The following is a 26,078-nucleotide window of genomic DNA, read 5'->3' as shown; positions in this document are numbered from 1 at the left end:
GTACTTGGAGCCGGGAGGGGCAATATCCATGGCCCCTCTGTAGGCTATGAATATCAGCCTGCAGCTGTCTGCATAGCATTTTCTGTCTATTAATTATAGGGGGACTGTTGTGGATTCTGTTGGTGGGCTCCCTCTGGTGGTTACTGCTGGTACTGGGTGACTTTGGTGGGTTGCGGCCTTTGGTTTCCACCTGTCTATCAGAGGCTGGGTGTTTCCTATTTTACCTGGCCTTTCTGTCATTTCCCTTGCCGGCTATCAATGTGTTCAGATGTGCTCTGTTTGGTTCCTGCCTACCTGCTCCCAGATCTTTCAGGATAAGCTAAGTGCTGATTTTCAGTTGTTTGGTTTTTGGTCCAGCTTGCTTAGAATGTCTCTATGCTAGCTGGTTGCTCTAGTGGACTGAGGTTCTCCCCATGTGCCATGAGTTGGCACATGGGTTCTTGTAATCTCAGGATGGTTTTTTTGATTAGGGTTTTTTGCTGACCGCTCAGTCCCCTTTTGTATCATTCTGCTTTCTAGTTTTTAGCGGGCCTCTATTTGCTAAAGCTATATACATCATCTCTATGTGTGTGCCTTCCTCTCATTTCACCGTCAATACATGTGGGGGGCAACTATACCTTTGGGGTTAATTCCTCTGGAGGCAAGTGAGGTCTTGTTTTCTCTGCAGTACTAGTTAGCTCTTAGGCTGGTGCGTGGCGTCTAGAACCAACGTAGGAACGCTCCCTGGCTATCTCTAGTTGCGTTTGTCAGGCGTAGGGCAGCGGTCAGCCCAGGTTCCATCACCCTAGAGCTCGTCCGATATTTGTTATACTTTGCTTGTCCTGTGCTATCCCTAGCCATTGGGGATTCATGACAGTATAGCCGGACCACAAAGTGTTAATTGTTTGGGCTGAAGCAGGAGGAAAAGAAGTGTTCAAGGAAAATTTTTTATTTTTTTTTTTCCTTCAGAGTTTTGCTGCCTAGCCCTTAATTGCTGTCTAGCTGCTTCTTACCTCCTCTTAACCCTTGAATGGCTCTGATCTTAGCTGTTTATCATGGATGTCCAGAGTTTGGCTTCCAGCCTGAGTAATCTCGCGGCAAAGGTTCAAAACATACAGGATTTCGTTGTTCACACTCCCATGTCTGAACCTAGAATTCCTATTCCAGAGTTTTTTTCTGGAGATAGATCTGCCTTCCTGAATTTCAGGAACAATTGTAAATTGTTTCTCTCTTTGAAATCTCGCTCCTCTGGAGACCCTGCTCAACAGGTCAAGATTGTTATATCGTTCCTACGGGGCGACCCTCAGAATTGGGCATTTGCATTGGCACCAGGGGATCCTGCGTTGCTCAGTGTGGATGCGTTTTTTCTGGCATTGGGATTGCTCTATGAGGAACCTAACCTAGAGATTCAGGCTGAAAAGGCTTTATTAGCCCTCTCTCAGGGGCATGATGAAGCGGAAATATATTGTCAGAAATTTCGGAAATGGTCGGTGCTTACTCAGTGGAATGAGTGCGCCCTGGCTGCAAACTTCAGAAATGGTCTTTCTGAGGCCATTAAGGATGTTATGGTGGGGTTCCCTGCGCCTACAGGTCTGAATGAGTCTATGGCTATGGCCATTCAGATTGATCGGCGTTTACGGGAGCGCAAACCCGTGCACCAGTTGGCGGTGTCTTCTGAACAGGCACCTGAGACTATGCAATGTGATAGAATTCAGTCCAGAAGTGAACGGCAAAATTATAGGCAAAAAAAGATGGTTCCCTGAGGCCTTGTATAGATTATCGTCTTCTGAATAAGATTACAGTCAAATACCAGTATCCATTGCCATTATTTACTGATTTGTTTGCTCGCATTAAGGGGGCTAGGTGGTTCACTAAAATAGATCTTCGTGGTGCGTATAATCTGGTGCGGATAAAACAGGGTGATGAGTGGAAAACCGCATTTAATACGCCTGAGGGCCATTTTGAGTATTTGGTAATGCCTTTTGGACTCTCCAATGCTCCGTCAGTCTTTCAGTCCTTTATGCACAATATTTTCCGTGAATATCTGGATTTATGATTGTGTATTTGGATGATATTTTGGTGTTTTCTGATGACTGGGAGTCTCATGTTCTACAGGTCAGGAAGGTGTTTCAGGTTTTGCGGGCCAATTCTCTGTTTGTGAAGGGCTCAAAGTGTCTCTTCGGAGTCCAGAAGATTTCTTTTTTGGGGTACATTTTTTCTCCTTCTACTATTGAGATGGATCCCGTTAAGGTTCAGGCTATTTGTGACTGGACACAACCTACATCTGTTAAGAGCCTTCAGAAGTTCTTGGGGTTTGCTAATTTTTATCGTCGGTTCATTGCTAATTTTTCCAGTATTGTTAAACCTTTGACTGATTTGACTAAAAAGGGTGCTGATGTTGCTGACTGGTCTCCGGCGGCCGTGGAGGCCTTTCGGGAACTTAAGCGCCGGTTTTCTTCTGCTCCTGTGTTGTGTCAACCAGATGTTTCACTTCCTTTTCAGGTGGAGGTTGATGCTTCCGAGATTGGAGCAGGGGCGGTTTTGTCACAGAGAAGTTCTAATGGCTCGGTGACGAAGCCATGTGCTTTCTTCTCTAGAAAATTCTCGCCCGCCGAGCGCAATTATGATGTGGGTAATCGGGAGCTTTTGGCCATGAAGTGGGCATTTGAGGAGTGGCGTCATTGGCTTGAGGGTGCTAAACATCGCGTGGTGGTCTTGACTGATCACAAGAATCTCATTTACCTTGAGTCTGCCAGGCGTTTGAATCCTAGACAGGCTCGTTGGTCATTATTTTTTTCTCGTTTCAATTTCGTGGTTTCATACCTGCCAGGTTCAAAGAATGTGAAGGCAGATGCTCTTTCCAGGAGTTTTGTGCCTGATTCTCCTGGAGACACTGGGCCTGCTGGTATCCTTAGGGATGGGGTAATATTGTCTGCCGTATCCCCAGACTTGCGACGCGCATTGCAGGAGTTTCAGGTGGATAAACCGGATCGTTGTCCACCAGAAAGACTGTTTGTTCCGGATGATTGGACCAGTAGAGTCATCTCCGAGGTCCATTCTTCTGTGTTGGCTGGTCATCCTGGAATATTTGGTACAAGAGATTTGGTGGCCAGGTCTTTTTGGTGGCCTTCCTTGTCTAGGGATGTGCGTACCTTTGTGCAGTCTTGTGAAGTGTGTGCTCGAGCTAAGCCTTGCTGTTCATGGGCTAGTGGGTTGTTGTTATCTTTGCCCATCCCGAAGAGGCCTTGGACGCACATTTCCATGGATTTTATTTCTGATCTCCCGGTTTCACAGAAAATGTCCGTTATCTGGGTTGTGTGTGACCGCTTTTCTAAGATGGTTCATTTGGTGCCCTTGCCTAAGTTACCCTCCTCCTCTGAGTTGGTTCCTTTGTTTTTTCAGAACGTGGTTCGTTTGCATGGGATTCCGGAGAATATCGTTTCTGACAGGGGATCCCAGTTTGTGTCTAGATTTTGGCGGACGTTTTGTGCCAAGATGGGCATTGATTTGTCTTTCTCGTCTGCATTCCATCCTCAGACGAATGGCCAGACGGAACGAACTAATCAGACCTTGGAAACTTATTTGAGGTGTTTTGTTTCTGCTGATCAGGATGACTGGGTTGCTTTTTTGCTACTGGCCGAATTTGCTCTTAATAATCGGGCTAATTCTGCCACGTTGGTCTCTCCTTTTTTTTGTAATTCGGGGTTTCATCCTCGTTTTTCCTCTGGTCAGGGGGAATCTTCGGATTGTCCTGGAGTGGACATGGTGGTGGACAGGCTACATCAGATTTGGAATCAGGTGGTGGACAATTTGAAGTTATCTCAGGAGAAGACTCAGCAGTTTGCTAATCGCCGTCGCCGCGTGGGTCCCCGACTTCTTGTTGGGGACTTGGTGTGGTTGTCTTCTCGTTTTGTCCCTATGAAGGTCTCTTCTCCTAAGTTCAAGCCTCGGTTCATCGGTCCTTATAGGATCTCGGAGATTCTTAACCCTGTATCTTTTCGTTTGGATCTCCCAGCATCGTTTGCTATTCATAATGTGTTCCATCGGTCGTTGTTGCGGAGGTATGAGGTGCCCGTTGTTCCTTCGGTCGAGCCTCCTGCTCCGGTGCTGGTGGAGGGAGAATTGGAGTATGTTGTTGAAAAGATCTTGGATTCTCGTGTTTCCAGACGCAAACTCCAGTATTTGGTTAAGTGGAAGGGTTATGGTCAGGAGGATAATTCCTGAGTGGTCGCCTCCGATGTTCACGCGACTGATTTGGTCCGCGCCTTCCATAGAGCTCACCCTGATCGCCCTGGGGGTTCTCGTGAGGGTTCGGTGACCCCTCCTCAAGGGGGGGGTACTGTTGTGGATTCTGTTGGTGGGCTCCCTCTGGTGGTTACTGCTGGTACTGGGTGACTTTGGTGGGTTGCGGCCTTTGGTTTCCACCTGTCTATCAGAGGCTGGGTGTTTCCTATTTTACCTGGCCTTTCTGTCATTTCCCTTGCCGGCTATCAATGTGTTCAGATGTGCTCTGTTTGGTTCCTGCCTATCTGCTCCCAGATCTTTCAGGATAAGCTAAGTGCTGATTTTCAGTTGTTTGGTTTTTGGTCCAGCTTGCTTAGAATGTCTCTATGCTAGCTGGTTGCTCTAGTGGACTGAGGTTCTCCCCATGTGCCATGAGTTGGCACATGGGTTCTTGTAATCTCAGGATGGTTTTTTTGATTAGGGTTTTTTGCTGACCGCTCAGTCCCCTTTTGTATCATTCTGCTTTCTAGTTTTTAGCGGGCCTCTATTTGCTAAAGCTATATACATCATCTCTATGTGTGTGCCTTCCTCTCATTTCACCGTCAATACATGTGGGGGGCAACTATACCTTTGGGGTTAATTCCTCTGGAGGCAAGTGAGGTCTTGTTTTCTCTGCAGTTCTAGTTAGCTCTTAGGCTGGTGCGTGGCGTCTAGAACCAACGTAGGAACGCTCCCTGGCTATCTCTAGTTGCGTTTGTCAGGCGTAGGGCAGCGGTCAGCCCAGGTTCCATCACCCTAGAGCTCGTCCGATATTTGTTATACTTTGCTTGTCCTGTGCTATCCCTAGCCATTGGGGATTCATGACAGGGGACCCCACGTCATTTTTTGGGGGTCCTCTATTTTAAAAGCCAGTAAAGGCTAAATATACAGCTGCAGGCTACTATTCATAGCCTGAGAAGCTCCATGGGTATTAACCCCTTCCCAGGCTACAAACATCGGCCCCCCCAGCAGTCGGCTTCCCCTCTCAGGCGCAAAAAAATTGAAAGGGAGCCCACACCATTTTTTTTCCCTTTTGATATTGCGTACAGATTTTGTGTGTGTGTCTTTATTTAACTATTTATGCACCATTTTATTAGGTTCATTCCTAAACATCGGCCTTGGTATTATCTATCTATCTATCTATCTGTCTATATCTGTCAGTCTGTGTGTAAACATTATTATTCAATGGAGTATGTAAAATAAGAGGTTGGACAAAAATGACATCACAATTCTTTTTTGTTAAATAATAGATCTTTATTTAGGTTACAAAAACGCAGACAAATCCGCATTGCCTTGATGCAGACATGTACTACGGAGGACAGAGAATGAACTTCAATCCAATATTGCAGCCAGCATGCAGTTAGCGGGTAAGGAAAGGGTGAATCAAACACCCGAAAACCCCGCCTCTATGGCTGAAAATTGTTCCCTCCAAATTCAGGTGACAGAGTCCCTTTAACCCTTTCACGACATGCGCCGTTCATGTACTGCGCATGCCGTGTCTCCCCCTTTGATGTGGGCTCCGGCGGTAAGCCCAGATCAATGTCACGACATGTCAGCTGTTTTGTACAGCTGACATGTGCGTGCAATAGCGGCGGGTGAAATTGCGATTCACTCGCCGCTATTAACCTATTAAATGCCGCTGTCAAACGCAGACAGCGGCATTTAACTAAAGCTTCCGGCCGGGCGGCCGGAAATGACGTCATCCCCGACCCCTGTCACATGATCGGGGGTCGGCGATGTGTCAGGACAGTAACCATAGAGGTCCTTGAGACCTCTATGGTTACTGATGCCGGCCTGCTGTGAGCGCCCCCCTGTGGTCGGCGCTCACAGCACGCCTGCATTTCAGCTACATATCAGCGATCTGATGATCGCTGATATGTAGCAGAGCCAATTGAGTTGTGCCAGCTTCTAGCCTCCCATGGAGGCTATTGAAGCATGGCACAGGTAAAAAAAAATGTTTTTAAAAATATGAAAAAAATTTAACCCCTTCACCCCCAAGGGTGGTTTGCACGTTAATGACCGGGCCAATTTTTACAATTCTGACCACTGTCCCTTTATGAGGTTATAACTCTGGAACGCTTCAACGGATCTTGGCGATTCTGACATTGTTTTCTCGTGACATATTGTACTTCATGATAGTGGTAAAATTTCTTCGATATATCTTGCGTTTATTTGTTAAAAAAATGGATATTTGGCGAAAATTTTGAAAATTTTGCAATTTTCCAACTTTGAATTTTTATGCCCTTAAATCACAGACATATGTCACGCAAAATACTTAATAAGTAACATTTCCCACATGTCTACTTTACATCAGCACAATTTTGGAACCAAATTTTTTTTTTGTTATTGAGTTATAAGGGTTAAAATTTGACCAGCAATTTCTCATTTTTACAACACCATTTTTTTTCAGGGACCACATCTCATTTGAAGTCATTTTGAGGGATCTATATGACAGAAAATACCCAAGTGTGACACCATTCTAAAAACGGCACCCCTCAAGGTGCTCAAAACCACATTCAAGAAATTTATTAACCCTTCAGGTGTTTCACAGGAATTTTTGGAATGTTTGAAAAAAAGTTAAATGTTCATTTTTATTTACACAAAATTTATTTCAGCTCCAATTTGATTTATTTTACCAAGGGTAACAGGAGAAAATGGACGCCAAAAGTTGTTGTACAATTTGTCCTGAGTACGCTAATACCCCATATGTGGGGGTAAACCACTGTTTGGGCGCATGGCAGAGCTCGGAAGGAAAGGAGCGCCATTTGACTTTTCAATGCAAAATTGACTGGAAATGACATGGGACGCCATGTTGCGTTTGGAGAGCCCCTGATGTGCCTAAACATTGAAACCCCCCACAAGTGACACCATTTTGAAAAGTAGACCCCTTAAGGAACTTATCTAGATGTGTGTTGAGCACTTTGACCCAACAAGTGCTTCACAGAAGTTTATAATGCAGAGCCATAAAAATAAAAAATCATATTTTTTCACAAAAATGATCTTTTCGCCCCAATTTTTTTATTTTCCCAAGGGTAAGAAAAGAAAATCGACCACAAAAGTTGTTGTGCAATTTGTCCCGAGTACGACGATACCCCATATGTGGGGGTAAACCACTGTTTGGGTGCATAGCAGAGCTCAGAAGGGAAGGAGCGCTATTTTACTTTTCAATGCAAAATTGACTGGAATTAAGATGGGACACCATGTTGCGTTTGGAGAGCCCCTGATGTGCCTAAACATTAAAACCCCCCACAAGTGACACCATTTTGGAAAGTAGACCCCCTAAGGAACTTATCTAGATGTGTTTTGAGAGCTTTGAACCCCCAAGTGTTTCACTACAGTTTATAACGCAGAAAAATTCCTCTTTTTTTCACAGAAATGATTTTTAGCCCCCAGCTTTGTATTTTTACAAGGGTAACATAATAAATTGGACCCCAAAACTTGTTGTTGTCCAATTTGTCCTGAGTACGCTGATACCCCATATGTGGGGGGGGAAGCACTGTTTGGGTGCATGACAGAGCTCGGAAGGGAAGGAGCGCCATTTGGAATGCAGACTTAAATGGATTGGTCTGCAGGCGTCACGTTGCATTTGCAGAGACCCTGATGTACCCAAACAGTAGAAACCCCCCACAAGTGACCCCAAATTGGAAACTAGACCTCCCAAGGAACTTATCTAGATGTGTTGTGAGAACTTTGAACCCCCAAGTGTTTCACTACAGTTTATAACGCAGAGCCGTGAAAATAAAAATTGATAAAATGATTTTTTAGCCCCCAGTTTTGTATTTTCACAAGGGTAATGCAGCGCCCCCACCGCCGCAGGGCCGAGGGGTACCCGGAGCCGGGCCTCTGTGTCTCTTCTCTGGGGTTGTCACGGTGGCTAGGCCCGGTCCGTGACCCTGCCGTGGGGCGCCCAATAATAGATAGAGGTATGAGATGATGTTATGGTGCGGTGAAGTGCCAGTCGCAATCAATCACAAGGACACAGGGGTGCAGTCTCTTTACCTCTTTACTGAAGATCTCAAAGTCCTCAATCCAGAATACGGTTAACCAGGCTGCGCAAGTCCGGCCGGTCCAATGGCACCTCCAGAATTCCCTTTGCAGGTGGAAATCAGTATCTACCTGCTAGCGCTTGTGTGTTGTGGTCCTCCCCTGCTGGGCTTACGGGATAGTACCCCACAACTGTTGTGTCTGTTTCTCGTGTTCCCTCACAACTCGATCGGATGATGTTCTTCTCCTCCGTCCCTCCCTGATGGTCTGGTTAGGACGCACCCGTATGACGGGTAGGCTCGGAGCTCTTCCGGGACCCTAGAGTCGCCCCTCTCCTAGTGTGCCCCCTATGTCTTCGTAGGTGATGTATGTGAGACAGCCTGCCTGTAACTGACTGTCCTGCCGTTGGTTTGAAGTATGGCTTGGAGTTCTATACTTCCTCGGCCTTCCGGCCACCGGTAAATTGCGCCTCAGTAGGATGTTGCCTCGGTCTTACAGCACGACTCCTACTGGAATTTCTCCTTCTTGCTTTGATCTCGTTTCTCACTCAGCACAATAGATCTCGCTTCTTATCCTTTCTTGGGGCACCGCCACAATATCATGCAGGCACGGTCCTGTAACGTTCTTCCTAGTTGCCAGGCCTCTGTCAGGATCCCACCCCTGACAGGGACCCTACCGAATCTTCCCCCACAACACCCTCTGCCACAAGGTGTTGCCTGGTTCCAACCCAGTCAGCTTTCTGTCTAACTTCCTGCCTAACCCCCAGTTTTACCAGATTGTGAGGAGTGGCCTAATGAATAGTACCCTTATCTCCCCCTGGAGGCCAGACTGTAGTGAAATGTATTGGTGTATGTGATACCTGGTCAGATGAATCCCTTCAGTGCCATCAGACGTACCATAGCCCCCCATAGTGGCGGAGCAACAGTACTGCAAAGACCAGGACTCTGGGGCGCTGCAGTAACAGGATAAATTGGACCCCAAAAGTTGTTGTCCAATTTGTCCTGTGTACGCTGATACCCCATATGTGGGGGTAAACCACTGTTTGGGTGCATGGCAGAGCTCGGAAGGGAAGGAGCGCCGTTTGGAATGCAGACTTAGATGGATTGGTCTGCAGGCGTCACGTTGCATTTGCAGAGCCCCTGATGTACCTAAACAGTAGAAACTCCCCACAAGTGACCCCATATTGGAAATTAGACCCCCCAAGGAACTTATCTAGATGTGTTGTGAAAACTTTGAACCCCCAAGTGTTTCACTACAGTTTACAACGCAGAGCCGTGAAAATGAAAAATCTTTTTTTCCCACAAAACTTATTTTTTAGCCCCCAGTTTTGTATTTTCCCAAGGGTAACAAGAGAAATTGGACCACAAAAGATGTTGTCCAATTTGTCCTGAGTACGCCGATACCCCACATGTTGGGGTAAACCCGTTTGGGTGCACGGGAGAGCTCTGAAGGGAAGGAGCACTGTTTTACTTTTTCAACGCAGAATTGTCTGGAATTGAGATCGGATGCCATGTCCCGTTTGGAGAGCCCCTGATGTGCCTAAACAGTGGAAACCCCCCAATTATAACTGAAACCCTAATCCAGACACACCCTTTACCCTAATCCAAACGGTAACCCTAACCACACCCCTAACCCTCATCCCAACCCTATTCCCAACCGTAAATGTAATCCAAACCCTAACCCTAACTTTAGCCCCAACCCTAACTGTAGCCTTAACGCTAGCCCTAACCCTAGCAATAACCCTAACCCTAGCCCTAACCCTAGCAATAACCCTAACCCTAGCCCTAGCAATAACCCTAACCCTAGCCCTAACCCTAGCAATAACCCTAACCCTAGCCCTAACCCTAGCAATAACCCTAGCCCTAACCCTAGCCCTAATGGGAAAATGGAAATAAATACATTTTTTTTATTTTTTTATTTTTCCCTAACTAAAGGGGTGATGAAGGGGGGTTTGATTTACTTTTATAGCGGGTTATTTAGCGGATTTTTATGATTGGTAGCCGTCACACACTGAAAGACGCTTTTTATTGCAAAAAATATTTTTTGCGTTACCACATTTTGAAAGCTATAATTTTTCCATATTTGAGTCCACAGAGTCATGTGAGGTCTTGTTTTTTGTGGAACGAGTTGTCGTTTTTATTGGTAACATTTTCGGGCACATGACATTTTTTGATCGCTTTTTATTCCGATTTTTGTGAGGCAGAATGATCAAAAACCAGCTATTCATGAATTTCTTTTGGGGGAGGCGTTTATACCGTTCCGCGTTTGGTAAAATTGATAAAGCAGTTTTATTCGTCGGGTCAGTACGATTACAGCGATACCTCATTTATATCATTTTTTTATGTTTTGGCGCTTTTAAAAGCTATTTTATAGAAAAAATAATTATTTTGGTATCGCTTTATTCTCAGGACTATAACTTTTTTATTTTTTTGCTGATGATGCTGTATGGTGGCTCGTTTTTTGCAGGACAAGATGACGTTTTCAGCGGTACCATGGTTATTTATATCTGTCTTTTTGATCGCGTGTTATTCCACTTTTTGTTCGGCGGTATGGTAATAAAGCGTTGTTTTTTGCCTCGTTTTTTTTTTTTTCTCACGGTGTTTACTGAAGGGGTTAACTAGTGGGACAGTTTTATAGGTTGGGTCGTTACGGACGCGGCGATACTAAATATGTGTACTTTTATTGTTTGTTTTTTTTTATTTAGATAAAGAAATGTATTTATGGGAATAATATATATATTTTTTTCTTTATTTAGGAATTTATTTTTTATTTATTTTTTTACACATGTGGAACAATTTTTTTTAAACTTTTTTACTTTGTCCCAGGGGGGGACATTACAGATCGGTGATCTGACAGTGTGCACAGCACTCTGTCAGATCGGCGATCTGCTGTGCAGGGCTGCAGGCTTACCAGCGCCTGCTCTGAGCAGGCACTCGGTAAGCCACCTCCCTCCCTGCAGGACCCGGATGCCGCGGCCATCTTGGATCCGGGACCTGCGGCGAGGAGGGAGGTAGGAGACCCTCAGAGCATCGCGTTGCTGCAGGGGTCTCAGGGAAGCCCGCAGGGAGCCCCCTCCCTGCGCGATGCTTCCCTATACCGCCGGTACACCGCGATCATGTTTGATCGCGGTGTGCCGGGGGTTAATGTGCCGGGGGCGGTCCGTGACCGCTCCTGGCACATAGTGCCGGATGTCAGCTGCGATATGCAGCTGGCACCCGGCCGCGATCGGCCGCGCTCCCCCCGTGAGCGCGGCCGATCGCGTATGACGTACTATCCCGTCGGTGGTCATACGGGCCCACCCCACCTCGACGGGATAGTACGTCAGATGTCAGAAAGGGGTTAAAAACATAAAAGTTTAAATCACCCCCCTTTCGCCCCATTCTAAATAAAACAATGAGAAAAAAAATCAAACCTACACGTATTTGGCATCGCCGCGTTCAGAATCGCCCGATCTATCAATAAAAAAAAAGCATTAACCTGATCGCTAAACAGCGTAGCGAGAAAAAAATTCAAAACGCCAGAATTACGTTTTTTGGTCGCCGCGACATTGCATTAAAATGCAATAACGGGCGATCAAAGAACGTATCTGCACAAAAGTGATATTATTAAAAACGTCAGCTCGGCACGCAAAAAATAAGCCCTCAACCGACCCCAGATCATGAAAAATGGAGACACTAAGAGTATCGGAAAATGGCACTTTTTTTTTTTTTTTTTTTAAGCAAAGTTTTGAATTTTTTTTCACCACTTGGATAAAAAATAACCTAGACATATTAGGTGTCTATGAACTCGTAATTACCTAGAGAATCACAATGGCAGATCAGTTTTAGCATTTAGTGAACCTAGCAAAAAAGCCAAACAAAAAACAAGTGTGGGATTGCACTTTTTTGCAATTTCACTGCACATGGAATTTTTTTCCCGTTTTCTAGTAAAAGACATGGTAAAACCAATGGTGTCGTTCAAAAGTACAACTCGTCCCGCAAAAAATAAGCCCTCACATGGCCATATTGACAGAAAAATAAAAGAGTTATGGCTCTGTGAAGGAGGGGAGTGAAAAACGAAAACGCAAAAACGAAAAAGGGCCGCGACTTGAAGGGGTTAACGCTTGTGCACATGTTGCATATTTGTCATGCTTTTTTTCTGCGCAGATTTGTGAGAAAATCTGAAGGGTTTCCTGATGCCAGCATACTGAATGAGAATCCTAAAGTCTCATGCACACATTGCTCATTTCTGACCTGCAGATTTTGTGCAGATTAAAATCTGCAGCATGTCAATTCTTTCAACGTTTTTGCTGCAGATTTCACCCATACTAATGAGTGGGGAAAAATCTGCAACAACAAAAACACATGTAAAAAAAAAAAAAAAATGTATAATATATATGTATATATATATATATATATATATATATATATATATATATATATATATATGTGTATATATATATATATATATATATATATATATATATAGTTTTGCTGATGTACTGTATATACTAGGGCTCATACTCACTTGCGCGAAACTTGGATGAGTCTCGCATGGCAATACCCGGCGCTGCTGCCGGCACTCAGATCGGAGCGTGCGGCCGCATAGGAATACATGCAGCCGCACGCTCCGCTCCTCTGTGCCAGGTGTAGTGCCGGGTATTGCCATGCGAGACTCATCCGAGTTTCTCGCAAGTGAGTATGAGCCCTTAGCATCAGTATTGTAATATAATAGATAAATAATACCGACAGTCATACTCAAATATTACCAGTATATACAGTAGTGATAATACTGCCAAACAGATCACTAATCAAAACCATTAGGACTGATAATACCACAATACAATTACAATATAATGTAAAAATCAGTTTGAGAACAGTAATTTGTAGACCATATGTGTATACTGTATAGATACTCACCAGTAACTGACCCATGATGTTCTCGGTGATTGTATTCATTTTCCATTTATTTGGCAGAGACAGCCATGACCACTTCTTGCATCCATAACGCATCCATGCAAAATGTAACCGAGACTTCTATGACCTACTGCTTTTCCAGGACCCTCCTTACATTCCCACACCTCTACACAAACTATGTAATGCTGTAACCAGTGCCCTACATAGTAATAATGCCCCTGTGTGCCCTTATAGAGTACTTCCTCATAGTAATAATTCCCCCTGAGCTTCCATCTAATATATAATTGCCTAGAATACTACTTCCTGCAATTTGTGCCAACTTCCGTGGCTTTGTCCGGAGCTATTGTCCGGAGCTATTGTCCGGAGCTAATGTCCGGAGATAAGTGACGTCACCAGTGTCCTACACCCAGGCAGAGCACAGGGGCCCCAGGCAGCATATGGGGCCCCAGGCAGAGCACAGTGGCCCCAGGCAGAGCACAGGGGCCCCAGGCAGCATATGGGGCCCCAAGCAGAGCACAGGGGCCCCAGGCAGCCTATGGGGCCCCAGGCAGAGCACAGTAGCCCCAGGCAGAGCACAGGGGCCCCAGGCAGCATATGGGGCCCCAGGCAGAGCACAGGGGCCCCAGGCAGCATATGGGGCCCCAGGCAGAGCACAGTGGCCCCAGGCAGAGCACAGGGACCCCAGGAAGAACATGGGGCCCCAGGCAGAGCACAGGGGCCCCAGGCAGAGCACAGGGGCCCCAGGCAGCATATGGGGCCCCAGGCAGAGCACAGGGGCCTCAGGCAGAGCACAGGGGCCCCAGGCAGCATATGGGGCCCCAGGCAGAGCACAGGGGCCCCAGGCAGCATATGGGGCCCCAGGCAGAGCACAGTGGCCCCAGGCAGAGCACAGGGGCCCCAGGCAGAACATGGGGCCCCAGGCAGAGCACAGGGGCCCCAGGCAGAGCACAGGGGCACCAGGCAGCATATGGGGCCCCAGGCAGAGCACAGGGGCCCCAGGCAGCATATGGGGCCCCAGGCAGAGCACAGTGGTCCCAGGCAGAGCACAGGGGTCCCAGGCAGCCTATGGGGCCCCAGGCAGAGCACAGTGGCCCCAGGCAGAACATGGGGCCCCAGGCAGAGCACAGGGGCCCCAGGCAGAGCACAGGGGCCCCAGGCAGCATATGGGGCCCCAGGCAGAGCACAGTGGTCCCAGGTAGAGCACAGGGGCCCCAGGCAGCCTATGGGGCCCCAGGCAGAGCACAGGGGCCCCAGGCAGCATATGGGGCCCCAGGCAGAGCACAGGGGCCCCAGGCAGCATATGGGGCCCCAGGCAGAGCACAGTGGCCCCAGGCAGAGCACAGGGGCCCCAGGCAGAACACGGGGCCCCAGGCAGAGCACAGGGGCCCCAGGCAGAGCACAGGGGCCCTAGGCAGCATATGGGGCCCCAGGCAGAGCACAGGGGCCCCAGGCAGCATATGGGGCCCCAGGCAGAGCACAGGGGCCCCAGGCAGCATATGGGGCCCCAGGCAGAGCACAGTGGCCCCAGGCAGAGCACAGGGGCCCCAGGCAGCATATGGGGCCCCAGGCAGAGCACAGTGGTCCCAGGCAGAGCACAGGGGCCCCAGGCAGCTTATGGGGCCCCAGGCAGAGCACAGTGGCCCCAGGCAGAACATGGGGCCCCAGGCAGAGCACAGTGGCCCCAGGCAGAGCACAGGGGCCCCAGGCAGAACATGGGGCCCCAGGCAGAGCACAGGGGCCCCAGGCAGAGCACAGGGGCCCCAGGCAGCATATGGGGCCCCAGGCAGAGCACAGGGGCCCCAGGCAGCATATGGGGCCCCAGGCAGAGCACAGTGGCCCCAGGCAGAGCACACACCAAATCAGAGGCCGAGGGGCCCCGCCAACCAAATCGGAGGCCGAGGGGCCCCGCCAACCAAATCGGAGGCCAAGGAGCCCCGCCCACCAAATCGAAGGCCGAGCGGCCCCGCCCACCAAAGCGGAGGCCGAGGGGCCCCGACCACCACATCGGAGGCCGAGGGTCCCCTCCCACCAAATCGGAGGCCGAGGGTCCCCGCCCACCAAATCGGAGGCCGAGGGTCCCCGCCCACCAAATCGGAGGCCGAGGGTCCCCGCCCACCAAATCGGAGGCCGAGGGTCCCCGCCCACCAAATCGGAGGCCAAGAGTCCCCGCCCACCAAATCGGAGGCCGAGGGGCCCCGCCAACCAAATCGGAGGCCGAGGGGCTTCGCCAACCAAATCGGAGGCCGAGGAGCCCCGCCCACCAAATCGAAGGCCGAGCGGCCCCGCCCACCAAAGCGGAGGCCGAGGGGCCTGGCCCCGCCCACCAAATCGGAGGCCGAGGGTCCCCGCCCACCAAATCGGAGGCCGAGGGTCCCCGCCCACCAAATTGGAGGCCGAGGGTCCCCGCCCACCAAATTGGAGGCCGAGGGTCCCCGCCCACCAAATCGGAGGCCGAGGGTCCCCGCCCACCAAATTGGAGGCCGAGGGTCCCCGCCCACCAAATCGGAGGACAAGGGGCCCCACCTGTGAAAATTTTACTGTGAAAATACCTGATGGGCACACAAGTATGCGCCAGTATGGGTACTAAGAGCTTTTCCACATAATAATGAAATATTTTAAAATGTCATAGAACATACCAATATACATAGTTATTGATACATATTATTTATTATTTACATTATTGTTCTTAAGCAAAGAACCGTTGTTGTGGCATTTGCCACAACACGCAAAGTTGTTGTCTGATGTCTTTCATCACTCCCCTCATAAGCATGTTCATGGATCCTGTGTAACTGTACCTTAAATAACAAGAATTGTCAAGAGCTGGTGAGTGCAGCCATTTTATGTTCTTTCTTACTATTATTTATTAATTGTATTATTCTTACATTTGAATAAATAAATTATATATGGATTCTAGACTCCCGATTCTTTAGAATCGGGCTGCCATCTAGTTAATAATAATCACCCCTGTGCTTTCTTAGAATAATAATGACCTTGCACTGCCTTATAATAATTAAGCCAGAGGAAAGTGTTCACACTAGACAGTTAGGTCAGGGACCCGTCCGATTCATGAGATTACCTTGACGTTGGTGGATGGGCTCACATTTTTTGGCCAAATTTTGTGCTAAGCATCTCATGTGTTTTTTCATAGATTTCACAAGCCATTATGCTATTCACATTTCATGTATCACACATTTCCTTGCTTTAGTACAATCGAGTGCAGCCATTCATCTATTTGCTATGTAAGTTATTTTTGGTTATGCACCAGTTCAGACTAGTTCTCTGTTCAGTCAGTTTACCATTACGTGCTATATACTATTTTTTCTGACTTGAACACCCCACCCTTCACCATGCTGTGATTTTATTTGTCTTATAATAATATAAAGCCCCTACCCACACCCCCCATGATTTCATATACTAATATCCCGGTATTTCCCTATAATGATTCCCCATTGTGCCTTCTAATGATGGTCCTCACAACCCTCCCACATGTATTATGAGGTCCTCACAACTCCACACCAACATGGTATGATGACCCTCATACACTACGATGATGACCCTTAACCCCCGTATACACAGTATGATGGTCTCTAACAACCCCCCCATACAGTATGATACTCCATAGCCCCCTATAAACATGTATAGCTTGTAAACCTATAGGCTTGTCTACATTGTGGCTTTGCATGTGGTGTGATTCAGTGTTTTCATTACTGCAGTGGACGTCCACTGTGTGGACACAGGCTGGAAATGGCCTACCCTAGTAAGTGGGAGAGCTATGAGCCAATTGTTGTCTACAGCTGTTAACAGTGTAGTTGGAGCGCCCCCACACCGCCGCAGGGCCTAGGGGTACCCGGAGCCGGGCCTCTAGGTCTCAGTCCTGGGGTTGTCACGGTGGCTAGACCCGGTCCGTGGCCCTGTCTGTCAGTGGGGGACGTCCGGTGAAATAAGAGGTGTTGTAACGGTGCAGTTGTGGGGTGCAGGTCGCGATAAATAACAAGGACACCAGGTTGCAGTCTCTTTACTGAAGATCTCTGAGTCCTCAATCCAGAATACGGCTCACCAGGCTGCGCAAGTCCGGCCGGTCCAATGGCACTTCCAGAGTTCTCTTCACAGGAGGAAATCTGTGCCTTCCCCCTAGCGCTATGTGTTGTAGTCCTTCCCTGCTGTGCTTACGGAAAGTACCCCACAACTGTTGTGTCTGTTTCTGGTGTTCGCTCACAACTCGATTAAATGATGTTCTGCTAATCCTCCGTCCCTCCCTGAGGTTCGGGTAGGAACGGCACCCATTTGACAGGTAGGCCTGGAGTTCTTCCGGGACCCTAGAGACGCCCCTCTCCCACAATTGCCTCCCAAGACTTCATAGGTGATTTGAGTTAGACAGCCCGCCTGAGACTGACTGTCCTGCCGCTGTTTGGAGTATTGCTTGAAGCTGAATGTTATTCTACTCCCTCGACGTTCCGGCCACCGGTAGTGCGCCTCAGTAGGATGTTGCTTCGGTCTTACAGCACGACTCCTACTGGTATTTCTCCTTTGCGTGATCCCGTTTCTCACTCAGCACAATCTATCTCTCTTCTAATCCTTTCTTGGGCACCGCCGCTACCCGGAGCAGGCACGGTCCCGTTACGTTCGTTCTCGTTGCCAAGCCTCTGTCAGGATCCCACCCCTGACAGAGACCCTACTGCATCTTCCCCTACAACACCCTCTGCCACAAGGTGTTGCCTGGTTCCAACCCAGTCAGCTTCTGATCTAACTTCCTGCCTGACCCCCAGTTTACCCACTATGGTGGGGAGTGGCCTAATGAATAGCACCCTTAGCTCCCCCCGGAGGCCCGGCTGTGAAATGTATTGGTGTCTGTGATACCTGATCAGATGAACTCCTTCAGTGCCATCGGACGCACCATAGCTCCCCATAGTGGCGGAGCCACAGTACTGCAACGACCAGGACTCTGGGGCGCTGCACTCCCCCCTGGTTAAACACAGTACTCCGGGACTGGGAAGAAAACAACAATACAAGTTTAGCAAAAAGACATACAATTTTTGTTGAGTGCAAATAACAATACGTATACTTGAACAAGCTTCCCTTTATGGGAGGTGAGGACACTTGAACGTTACAAAACATGGTTAAACATTAAACATTATAAATTACAGGCTATAAATAACTCCTGTTACCCAACCGGGTATTCTACTAAGTGCAAAAATTGCTGAACAATACTTTAACATTGCCTTTAAGGACATACACTCTGTATCCACCAAAGACCTTCCTATAATCACATTATAAGGTAAGTTAACTTTTTCATTCCCCTTCTTTAAATCTGCAGGACCGCCTGTCCTATCGGCACCAGACCTACTGCCTCTCCTTTCGGTTACAGGACCGCCCCGTTCAGCCAGGGCCTACTGCCTTTTCAACTTCTATACACAGTACAGATCATAACATTACTTTCAGTTTTAGAAGCACTGAGCCATCTACGTATAGCTCCTAGGAGGACTCACTACCTAACCCCTACGGGTTCACTTTCTGTCCTCTGTAACACATTATTAACTCTTTCTTTACAATAACCAACTTACTATGGAGGACTCAGGGTTTACCTTCTATCCCCACTTTCTATCAACATTATCAATCATTCCTTTTCTTCCGAGAAACATCATCATCATTTCTTCACAATTAACTGGTTGGATACATATAACTTTCTCATGTACACATTATCATCACTTTCTTTCATCAAACATTATTGCTACCTGTCTTAAAGCAATATCACCGTTTAAGTGCAACAATTGAACATCCCCTTTAAGAAGGGACCAAGTCTCTATGAGGTAGCATTTCTTCTCAAGCTACCAGTTCTTACTCAGCAAAGGTTCCGGTATGGTATCTTCGCAAAGAGTCTCTTTCCAAGTAAGACCAGTAGGAAGCGCCTTTAAGAAGGTGCAAACTATATACAGGAAGTTTGTATCATGCACCGTTCATGATTCAACAGTTTTTATAACATTGTGGAACAAAAAAGCAAAAATGAAAGTGAAAGCAAAAATAAAAAGCAATAGGGATCCCGGGTAAACAAAGGGATCCCTTTAAGAGTTAACCCAGGACGGGTTTTAGCAGCAAAATAGCAAGGAAATAAACAGTTAACTATTTACAGTTTCAGGTTTCCGAGGCTTAGTTGGACGGCTTCCAGGGCTGCACCTGGCACTTAACCCTTCTTGGCCCGGGAAGGGTGAAGTCCAGGGTTGCACCCAGTGCTGGACAAACGCCGTTAATCCGTCTCTCATGTACGGTTAGGTCATGCACAGCGAAGGAGGTCTGCGCAGCTTGAGTAGGGGCATTTGCGGCAGCAGAGGCAGCGGATGCTGCAAGATCAGTCACTGGAACGGAGTCAGCAGCTGTGGCACCAGCAGTCACGGGAGTGGTGTCAGTCATCAGGGCAGGGTCGTCCTTCATACCTGCTTCAGATGCGGTCCCTCCGGTGCCGGTCTGCTCCGTCTGCGCTGGGGTCTGGAACGCTGGTTGCAGGGCCTTGTGCTGCGACGTTGTCATCTCTGCTTGCAGCACCTCGCTTTCCGGCAGGGCCTTGCTTTCTGGCTTCGGAGCGCTGGAACTTCTTTCTTGCTCCGGACCAGATGAGGCTGCCGACAGACGTCTGGCGAGGCTCCCGATGATGGTCTTCTTCCACCCGGCCTCAGTGCTCAGCTGCATCCGCCGGGGTTGGTGGATCAGCTCGTCCGCTCCGGTCTGCAGGAGGTCAGCGCCAACTGTGGAGGTCTGGCTGCGGTGCCTCTCCGGGTAGCTGGGGGAGTCCTCGGCTCCGACCCTACGCTCCGGCTCCGGGCGGCTGGCCATGGCGTCCTCCATGTTGCTCGCTTCTTCTTCCTGGTCCTTTTCCCGCTCTCTTCTTCGTGGGCGGTTTCGTTTTCGTTGTCTCTGCCCACCATTAAGGATCAGGAGGCGGATCTCGGCTGCTGACGGACACGTCCTCAAGGGGCCGAGATATTTAGACTGGGCGGCCATTGTCTTTCGCGCTCTTCAGCTTGTTCACGCCCACTTCCACGCCCTTCTTCTTCTCCTGCGCTCTCCTTAGCGCTGTAATGGTGGCGGTTTTGGCGGGAACTTCTGGCGGCAAGTGGCAACACACAGTCCTTGTAATAAAGCACAGTCCAAGCACGATAAATCACAGTTCCAAGGCACACATAACCTGATTCTTCAGGCTTAAGTAGATCCTGTTCGTGACGCCAAGTTGGAGCGCCCCCACACCGCCGCAGGGCCTAGGGGTACCCGGAGCCGGGCCTCTAGGTCTCAGTCCTGGGGTTGTCACGGTGGCTAGACCCGGTCCGTGGCCCTGTCTGTCAGTGGGGGACGTCCGGTGAAATAATAGGTGTTGTAACGGTGCAGTTGTGGGGTGCAGGTCGCGATAAATAACGAGGACACCAGGTTGCAGTCTCTTTACCTCTTTACTGAAGATCTCTGAGTCCTCAATCCAGAATACGGCTCACCAGGCTGCGCAAGTCCGGCCGGTCCAATGGCACTTCCAGAGTTCTCTTCACAGGAGGAAATCTGTGCCTTCCCCCTAGCGCTATGTGTTGTAGTCCTTCCCTGCTGTGCTTACGGAAAGTACCCCACAACTGTTGTGTCTGTTTCTGGTGTTCCCTCACAACTTGATTAAATGATGTTCTGCTAATCCTCCGTCCCTCCCTGAGGTTCGGGTAGGAACGGCACCCGTTTGACAGGTAGGCCTGGAGTTCTTCCGGGACCCTAGAGACGCCCCTCTCCCACAATTGCCTCCCAAGACTTCATAGGTGATTTGAGTTAGACAGCCCGCCTGAGACTGACTGTCCTGCCGCTGTTTGGAGTATTGCTTGAAGCTGAATGTTATTCTACTCCCTCGGCGTTCCGGCCACCGGTAGTGCGCCTCAGTAGGATGTTGCTTCGGTCTTACAGCACGACTCCTACTGGTATTTCTCCTTTGCGTGATCCCGTTTCTCACTCAGCACAATCTATCTCTCTTCTAATCCTTTCTTGGGCACCGCCGCTACCCGGAGCAGGCACGGTCCCGTTACGTTCGTTCTCGTTGCCAAGCCTCTGTCAGGATCCCACCCCTGACAGAGACCCTACTGCATCTTCCCCTACAACACCCTCTGCCACAAGGTGTTGCCTGGTTCCAACCCAGTCAGCTTCTGATCTAACTTCCTGCCTGACCCCCAGTTTACCCACTATGGTGGGGAGTGGCCTAATGAATAGCACCCTTAGCTCCCCCCGGAGGCCCGGCTGTGAAATGTATTGGTGTCTGTGATACCTGATCAGATGAACTCCTTCAGTGCCATCGGACGCACTATAGCTCCCCATAGTGGCGGAGCCACAGTACTGCAACGACCAGGACTCTGGGGCGCTGCACTGGCATCGTGAAAAAGCTGATACTTACACATTTTGCAGGCTGGTGTGGACCACTGCCAGACTGGCCTATTTGCCAGGTTTGTCCAAAGGATAGTCTGGATCTGAATCCGAGAATAAGATAAGAAGAGAACACTGCAAATCCAAAATAACCTTTACACATACTGTATATAGTCATAAATGTATCCAGATTCATATTCATACCTGGTTTCAGCTCCGTCACTTGGTCACCAACACTTTCAACCACTCCAGCGCCTTCATGGCCAAGAATAACTGGAAAATTTATATTTTTCATATCTCCATGCAATGCGTGATCGTCTGTCCGACATATTCCTGAACTAACTATCTGCATACAGATAATTTATAGATAGTATTAATCTTCAGTAGTAAAGTTGTCACATTTTTAGAGCAGATTTTTTATAAAGACTCTACACAAATAATGTGTGACAATGTACAGTACACAAACAGGGTTTTGAAAATGGTGGAAATGTTGAGAATGGTCAGTGCGGATTTCCCAGTTTGCAATGCATTACTGCATGGGTTATACAGTGGATATAAAAACGCTACACGCCCGTTAAGATGTCAGCTTTTTTCATAAAAAAAAAAAAAAAAAAGACTTGGACACAGACAATGGAGAAATTAAGTCTTATCTTCTCCACAACTGTACTCCGAATTTGTCATACGAATAGTCTGAAGAGACATCAGCAATGTAAGATGGGAACCATCTCCTGCCCACATGGTCTGTGGCTGAAGCCGATAGGGAACAACAATCTATATATATAATTGTCTAAGGGTTTTTCCGTCTGTCTGTCTGTCTGTCTGTCTGTCCTGGAAATCCCGCGTCTGTGATTGGTCGAGGCCGCCAGGCCTCGACCAATCAGAGACGGGCACAGCATGGCGACGATGATGTCATAAAGGTTGCCTCGACCAATCAGCGACGGGCACAGTCTGCCGCGAATTCGCCTCGACCAATCAGCGACGGGCACAGTATCGACGTAGATGTCATAATGGTTGCCATGGCGACGATGATGTCATAAAGGTTGCCTCGACCAATCAGCGACGGGCACAGTCTGCCGCGAATTCTGGAATCATCATTGTCCATATACTACGGGGACATGCATATTCTAGAATACCCGATGCGTTAGAATCGGGCCACAATCTAGTGTATGATAAAATGGTAATTATACATGTCCGTGGTGAGGTATTAGCATTGTACTGTTGAAGAGTAATGACCCTGCAGACTTATTTTGAGTTTATCTTCTAAATGCCTGATTGCCACTTTAATTAGAGAGCTGTTAGCAGCAAACAGAATGTTCTCATAAAGTGAAAATGGTCTCGCTATAGCTTTACAGAAACTAAATATATTACCTTTATCCTAACTTCATTGGCTTTTGGTGGCTGCACCTCAATTTCTTCAATGGTCAGTGGCTGTTGTGCACTCCAAGCAATAGCGGCCCTGCACTTTATAACCTGCAATACATAAAATGGTTACATATATGAAAAATATATATCTTTGTACCTTGTTAGCCAGTAGATAGAAGAAAATGTTAAGATTTAAGAGTCCTAATTAGTTGATACCTTTTAATGGCTAACTGAAAAGATGGTAAATTGCAACCTTTCGAGACTACTCAGGTCTCTTCATCAGGCAGAGAGTAACACAAAATTAGAAGAGTCACGTATTTATACACAACAGGACACAGGAATAATGCAATAGGTAAGACAAATGAGCCAAACTATCAGTATGGCAGAGGGAGAAATAGTTGTGGCCATAAATATTGGAACAGTTCATAGATAAGGAGTGTGAAAGTTTTATTGTCTTGTGATTGAGGTCTAGTCCATGGTTGTAATGCCCCCAAATGGTTTTAGGAACACTACACCAATCCCATCCCTAACTTATCTCTTCAGTCTATCACTAACTTCTGGTACCTTCCCCTCTGTTTTCAAACATGCTACAATCACACCTATCCTCAAAAAGCCATCCCTTGACCTGAGCGCTATGTCCAGCTACCACCCCATATCTTTGCTCCCAGTTGCTTCCAAACTACTTGAGCAGCACGTCCACGCTGAACTTTCCTCTCACCTTGCATCTAACTCTCTCTTCGACAGCCTGCAATCTGGTTTCCGTCCCCACCATTCCACTGAGACTGCCCTGACCAAACTTACAAAATACTTACAGCCAAAGCTAACAAACGATTCTCTGTACTCCTCCTTCTAGACCTGTCCTCTGCCTTTGACACAGTTGACCACAGTCTCCTACTACAGATCCTCTCTTCCTTTGGTGTTAAAGACCTCGCCATATCCTGGATCTCCGCATACCTTATCAGCCGTACTTTTAGTGTTTCCTACTCCCTTACTACCTCGACCCCTCTCTGTTGGTGTCCCTCAAGGCTCAAGGCTCAGTCCTAGGACCCCTTCTCTTCTCAATCTATACCCTTGGCCTGGGACAACTCAAAGTCCTATGGCTTCCAGTACCATCTATATGCCAATGACACTCAGATCTACCTCTCTGGCCCAGATGTCACCTACCTGCTGTCCAGAATCACAGAGTATCTATCAGCCATATCCTCCTTCTTCTCCTCTCGCTTCCTCAAACTCCATGAGGACAAATCTGAACTAATTATCTTTCCTCCGTCTCGCACACCTTTCCTACCTGATCTATCACAATAAATGAATTCATACTTTCCCCTGTCCTGGTAATCCGCTGCCTCGAAGTAACCCGTGACTCTGGCCTGTCCTTTAAACCACACATCCAAGCTCTCGCCACCTCCTGTCGCCTCCAGCTCAAAAACATTTCCAGAATCCGTCCTTTCCTCAACCCTCACTCTACCAAAATGCTTGTGCATGCCCTAATCATCTCCCGCCTCAACTACTGCATCTTCCTCCTCTGTGGCCTGCCTTCTAACACTCTCGCACCCCTCCAGTCCATCCTTAACTCTGCTGCCCGACTAATTAATCTCTCTCCTCGCTACACTCCTGCTTCCCCTCTTTGTAAATCCCTTCACTGGCTCCCAATTTCCCAGCGTATCTAGTTTAAACTACTAACACTGACTTACAAAGCCATCCATCACCTTTTTCCTCCGTATATTTCCGAACTAATCTCTCAATATCTTCCCTCACATAATCTCCAGTCCTCCCAAGACCTCCTTCTCTCCTCCACGCTTATTCACTCCTCACCCAATCGCCTCCAAGACTTCTGCCGAATATCTGCCATCATCTGGAATTTTGTGCCCCAACACGTCCAGTTATCCACCACATTTGGATCCTTCAAACAGAGCCTGAAAACCCATCTCTTCAAAGAAGCTTACAATCTCTAATGACCACACTGCCACCTCAACACCATCGGAGCTACTGCAACCACTGATCTGCTGTCTCCTTCCCCACAATCCTGTAGAATGCAAGCCCGCATGGGCAGGGTCCTCTTCCCTCTGTATCAGTGTCATTGTTAGCTTTGTTTACCGTAAATGATATTTGTATTTTGATGTAACCCTGTCTAATGTACAGCACCATGGAATTAATGGTGCTATATAAATATATTATTATTATTAGAGCACATTCCTTAGTTGATGTAGAAAGACATAAATCCATGCGATACAGTAGTGACACAGCAGTTTTCCACAACATATGGAATATCAGTGTACTCAGGGGAAATTGCACAACAATTTTAGTTGTCCATTTTCTCCTGTTACCCTTGTGAAAAAAATGTTTTTATTTTCATGGCTCAACATTATACATTTCTGTGTGTCACATGGGGGATCAAGGTACTCAACACACATCTAGTTACTTGAGGAATGGGGTCACTTGTGGGATGTTTCCACTGCTTAGGCACAACAGGGGCTCTCCAAAACCCGACATGGTATCTGCTCCCGATTCCAGCCAATTTTGCATTTAAAAAGCCAAATGGTGCTCCTTCCCTCCCGAGCCCTGCTGTGCGCCCAAACAGTGGGTTTCCCCCACATATGGGGCATCAGCAAAGTCAGGAGAAATTGCACAATAATTTTAAGGGTCTATTTTCTCCCGTTATCCTTGAGAAAATAAATAAATTGGGACTAAATTAAAATTAATGTGGGAAAAAGTTAAATGTTCATTTTTTATTTCCACATTTCATTAATTCCTGTGAAGCACCTGAAGGGTTAATAAACTTCTTGAATGTGGTTTTGAGCACCTTGAGGGGTGCAGTTTTTAGAATGGCATCACTTTAGGGTATTTTGTCTCATATAAATCCTTCAAAGTCACTTCAAATGTGATGTGGCCCCTAAAAAAAATAGTTTTGTAAATTTTGTTGGAAAAATGATAAATCACTGGTCAAATTTTAACACTTATAACATCCTAACAAAAAAAATAGTGCTGATGTGAAGCAGACATGTGGGAAATGTTATTTATGAACTATTTTGATTGGCATAATGCTTTGATTTAAGGGCACAAAAAATAAAAATTTTCCACATTTTTGCCAAGTTTCTGTTTATTTCATAAATAAACGCAAGTCATATCAAAGAAATGTTATCATTATCATAAAGTACAATATGTCTGGAAAAAAAAAAGCTCAGAATCACTGGAATCCGTTGATGCATTCCAGAGTTATTACTACAT

At 47.5% G+C, this 26,078-nt stretch overlaps 1 protein-coding gene across 2 annotated transcripts in view; it reads right to left on the bottom strand.

The window, feature by feature from the left end:
- LOC143788198 (alcohol dehydrogenase 1-like) overlaps positions 1-26,078 on the bottom strand; it is an 87,043-nt gene that overhangs the window by 56,757 nt on the left and 4,208 nt on the right. For both annotated transcript variants that reach the window (XM_077277657.1, XM_077277664.1), the window contains exons 2-3: positions 22,860-22,961; positions 21,696-21,837 (exon numbers count right to left, since the gene is read on the bottom strand). In XM_077277657.1, the coding sequence (XP_077133772.1) occupies positions 21,696-21,837; positions 22,860-22,961 (244 nt within the window). The remainder of the gene's footprint in view (positions 1-21,695; positions 21,838-22,859; positions 22,962-26,078) is intronic.

The sequence above is a fragment of the Ranitomeya variabilis genome, chromosome 1 (assembly GCF_051348905.1).
Source record: "Ranitomeya variabilis isolate aRanVar5 chromosome 1, aRanVar5.hap1, whole genome shotgun sequence".
In the NCBI taxonomy this organism is placed as follows: Eukaryota; Metazoa; Chordata; class Amphibia; order Anura; family Dendrobatidae; genus Ranitomeya; species Ranitomeya variabilis.
Note: the sequence above shows the minus strand (reverse complement) of the source record. Positions and strands in the feature narration are given on the sequence as shown.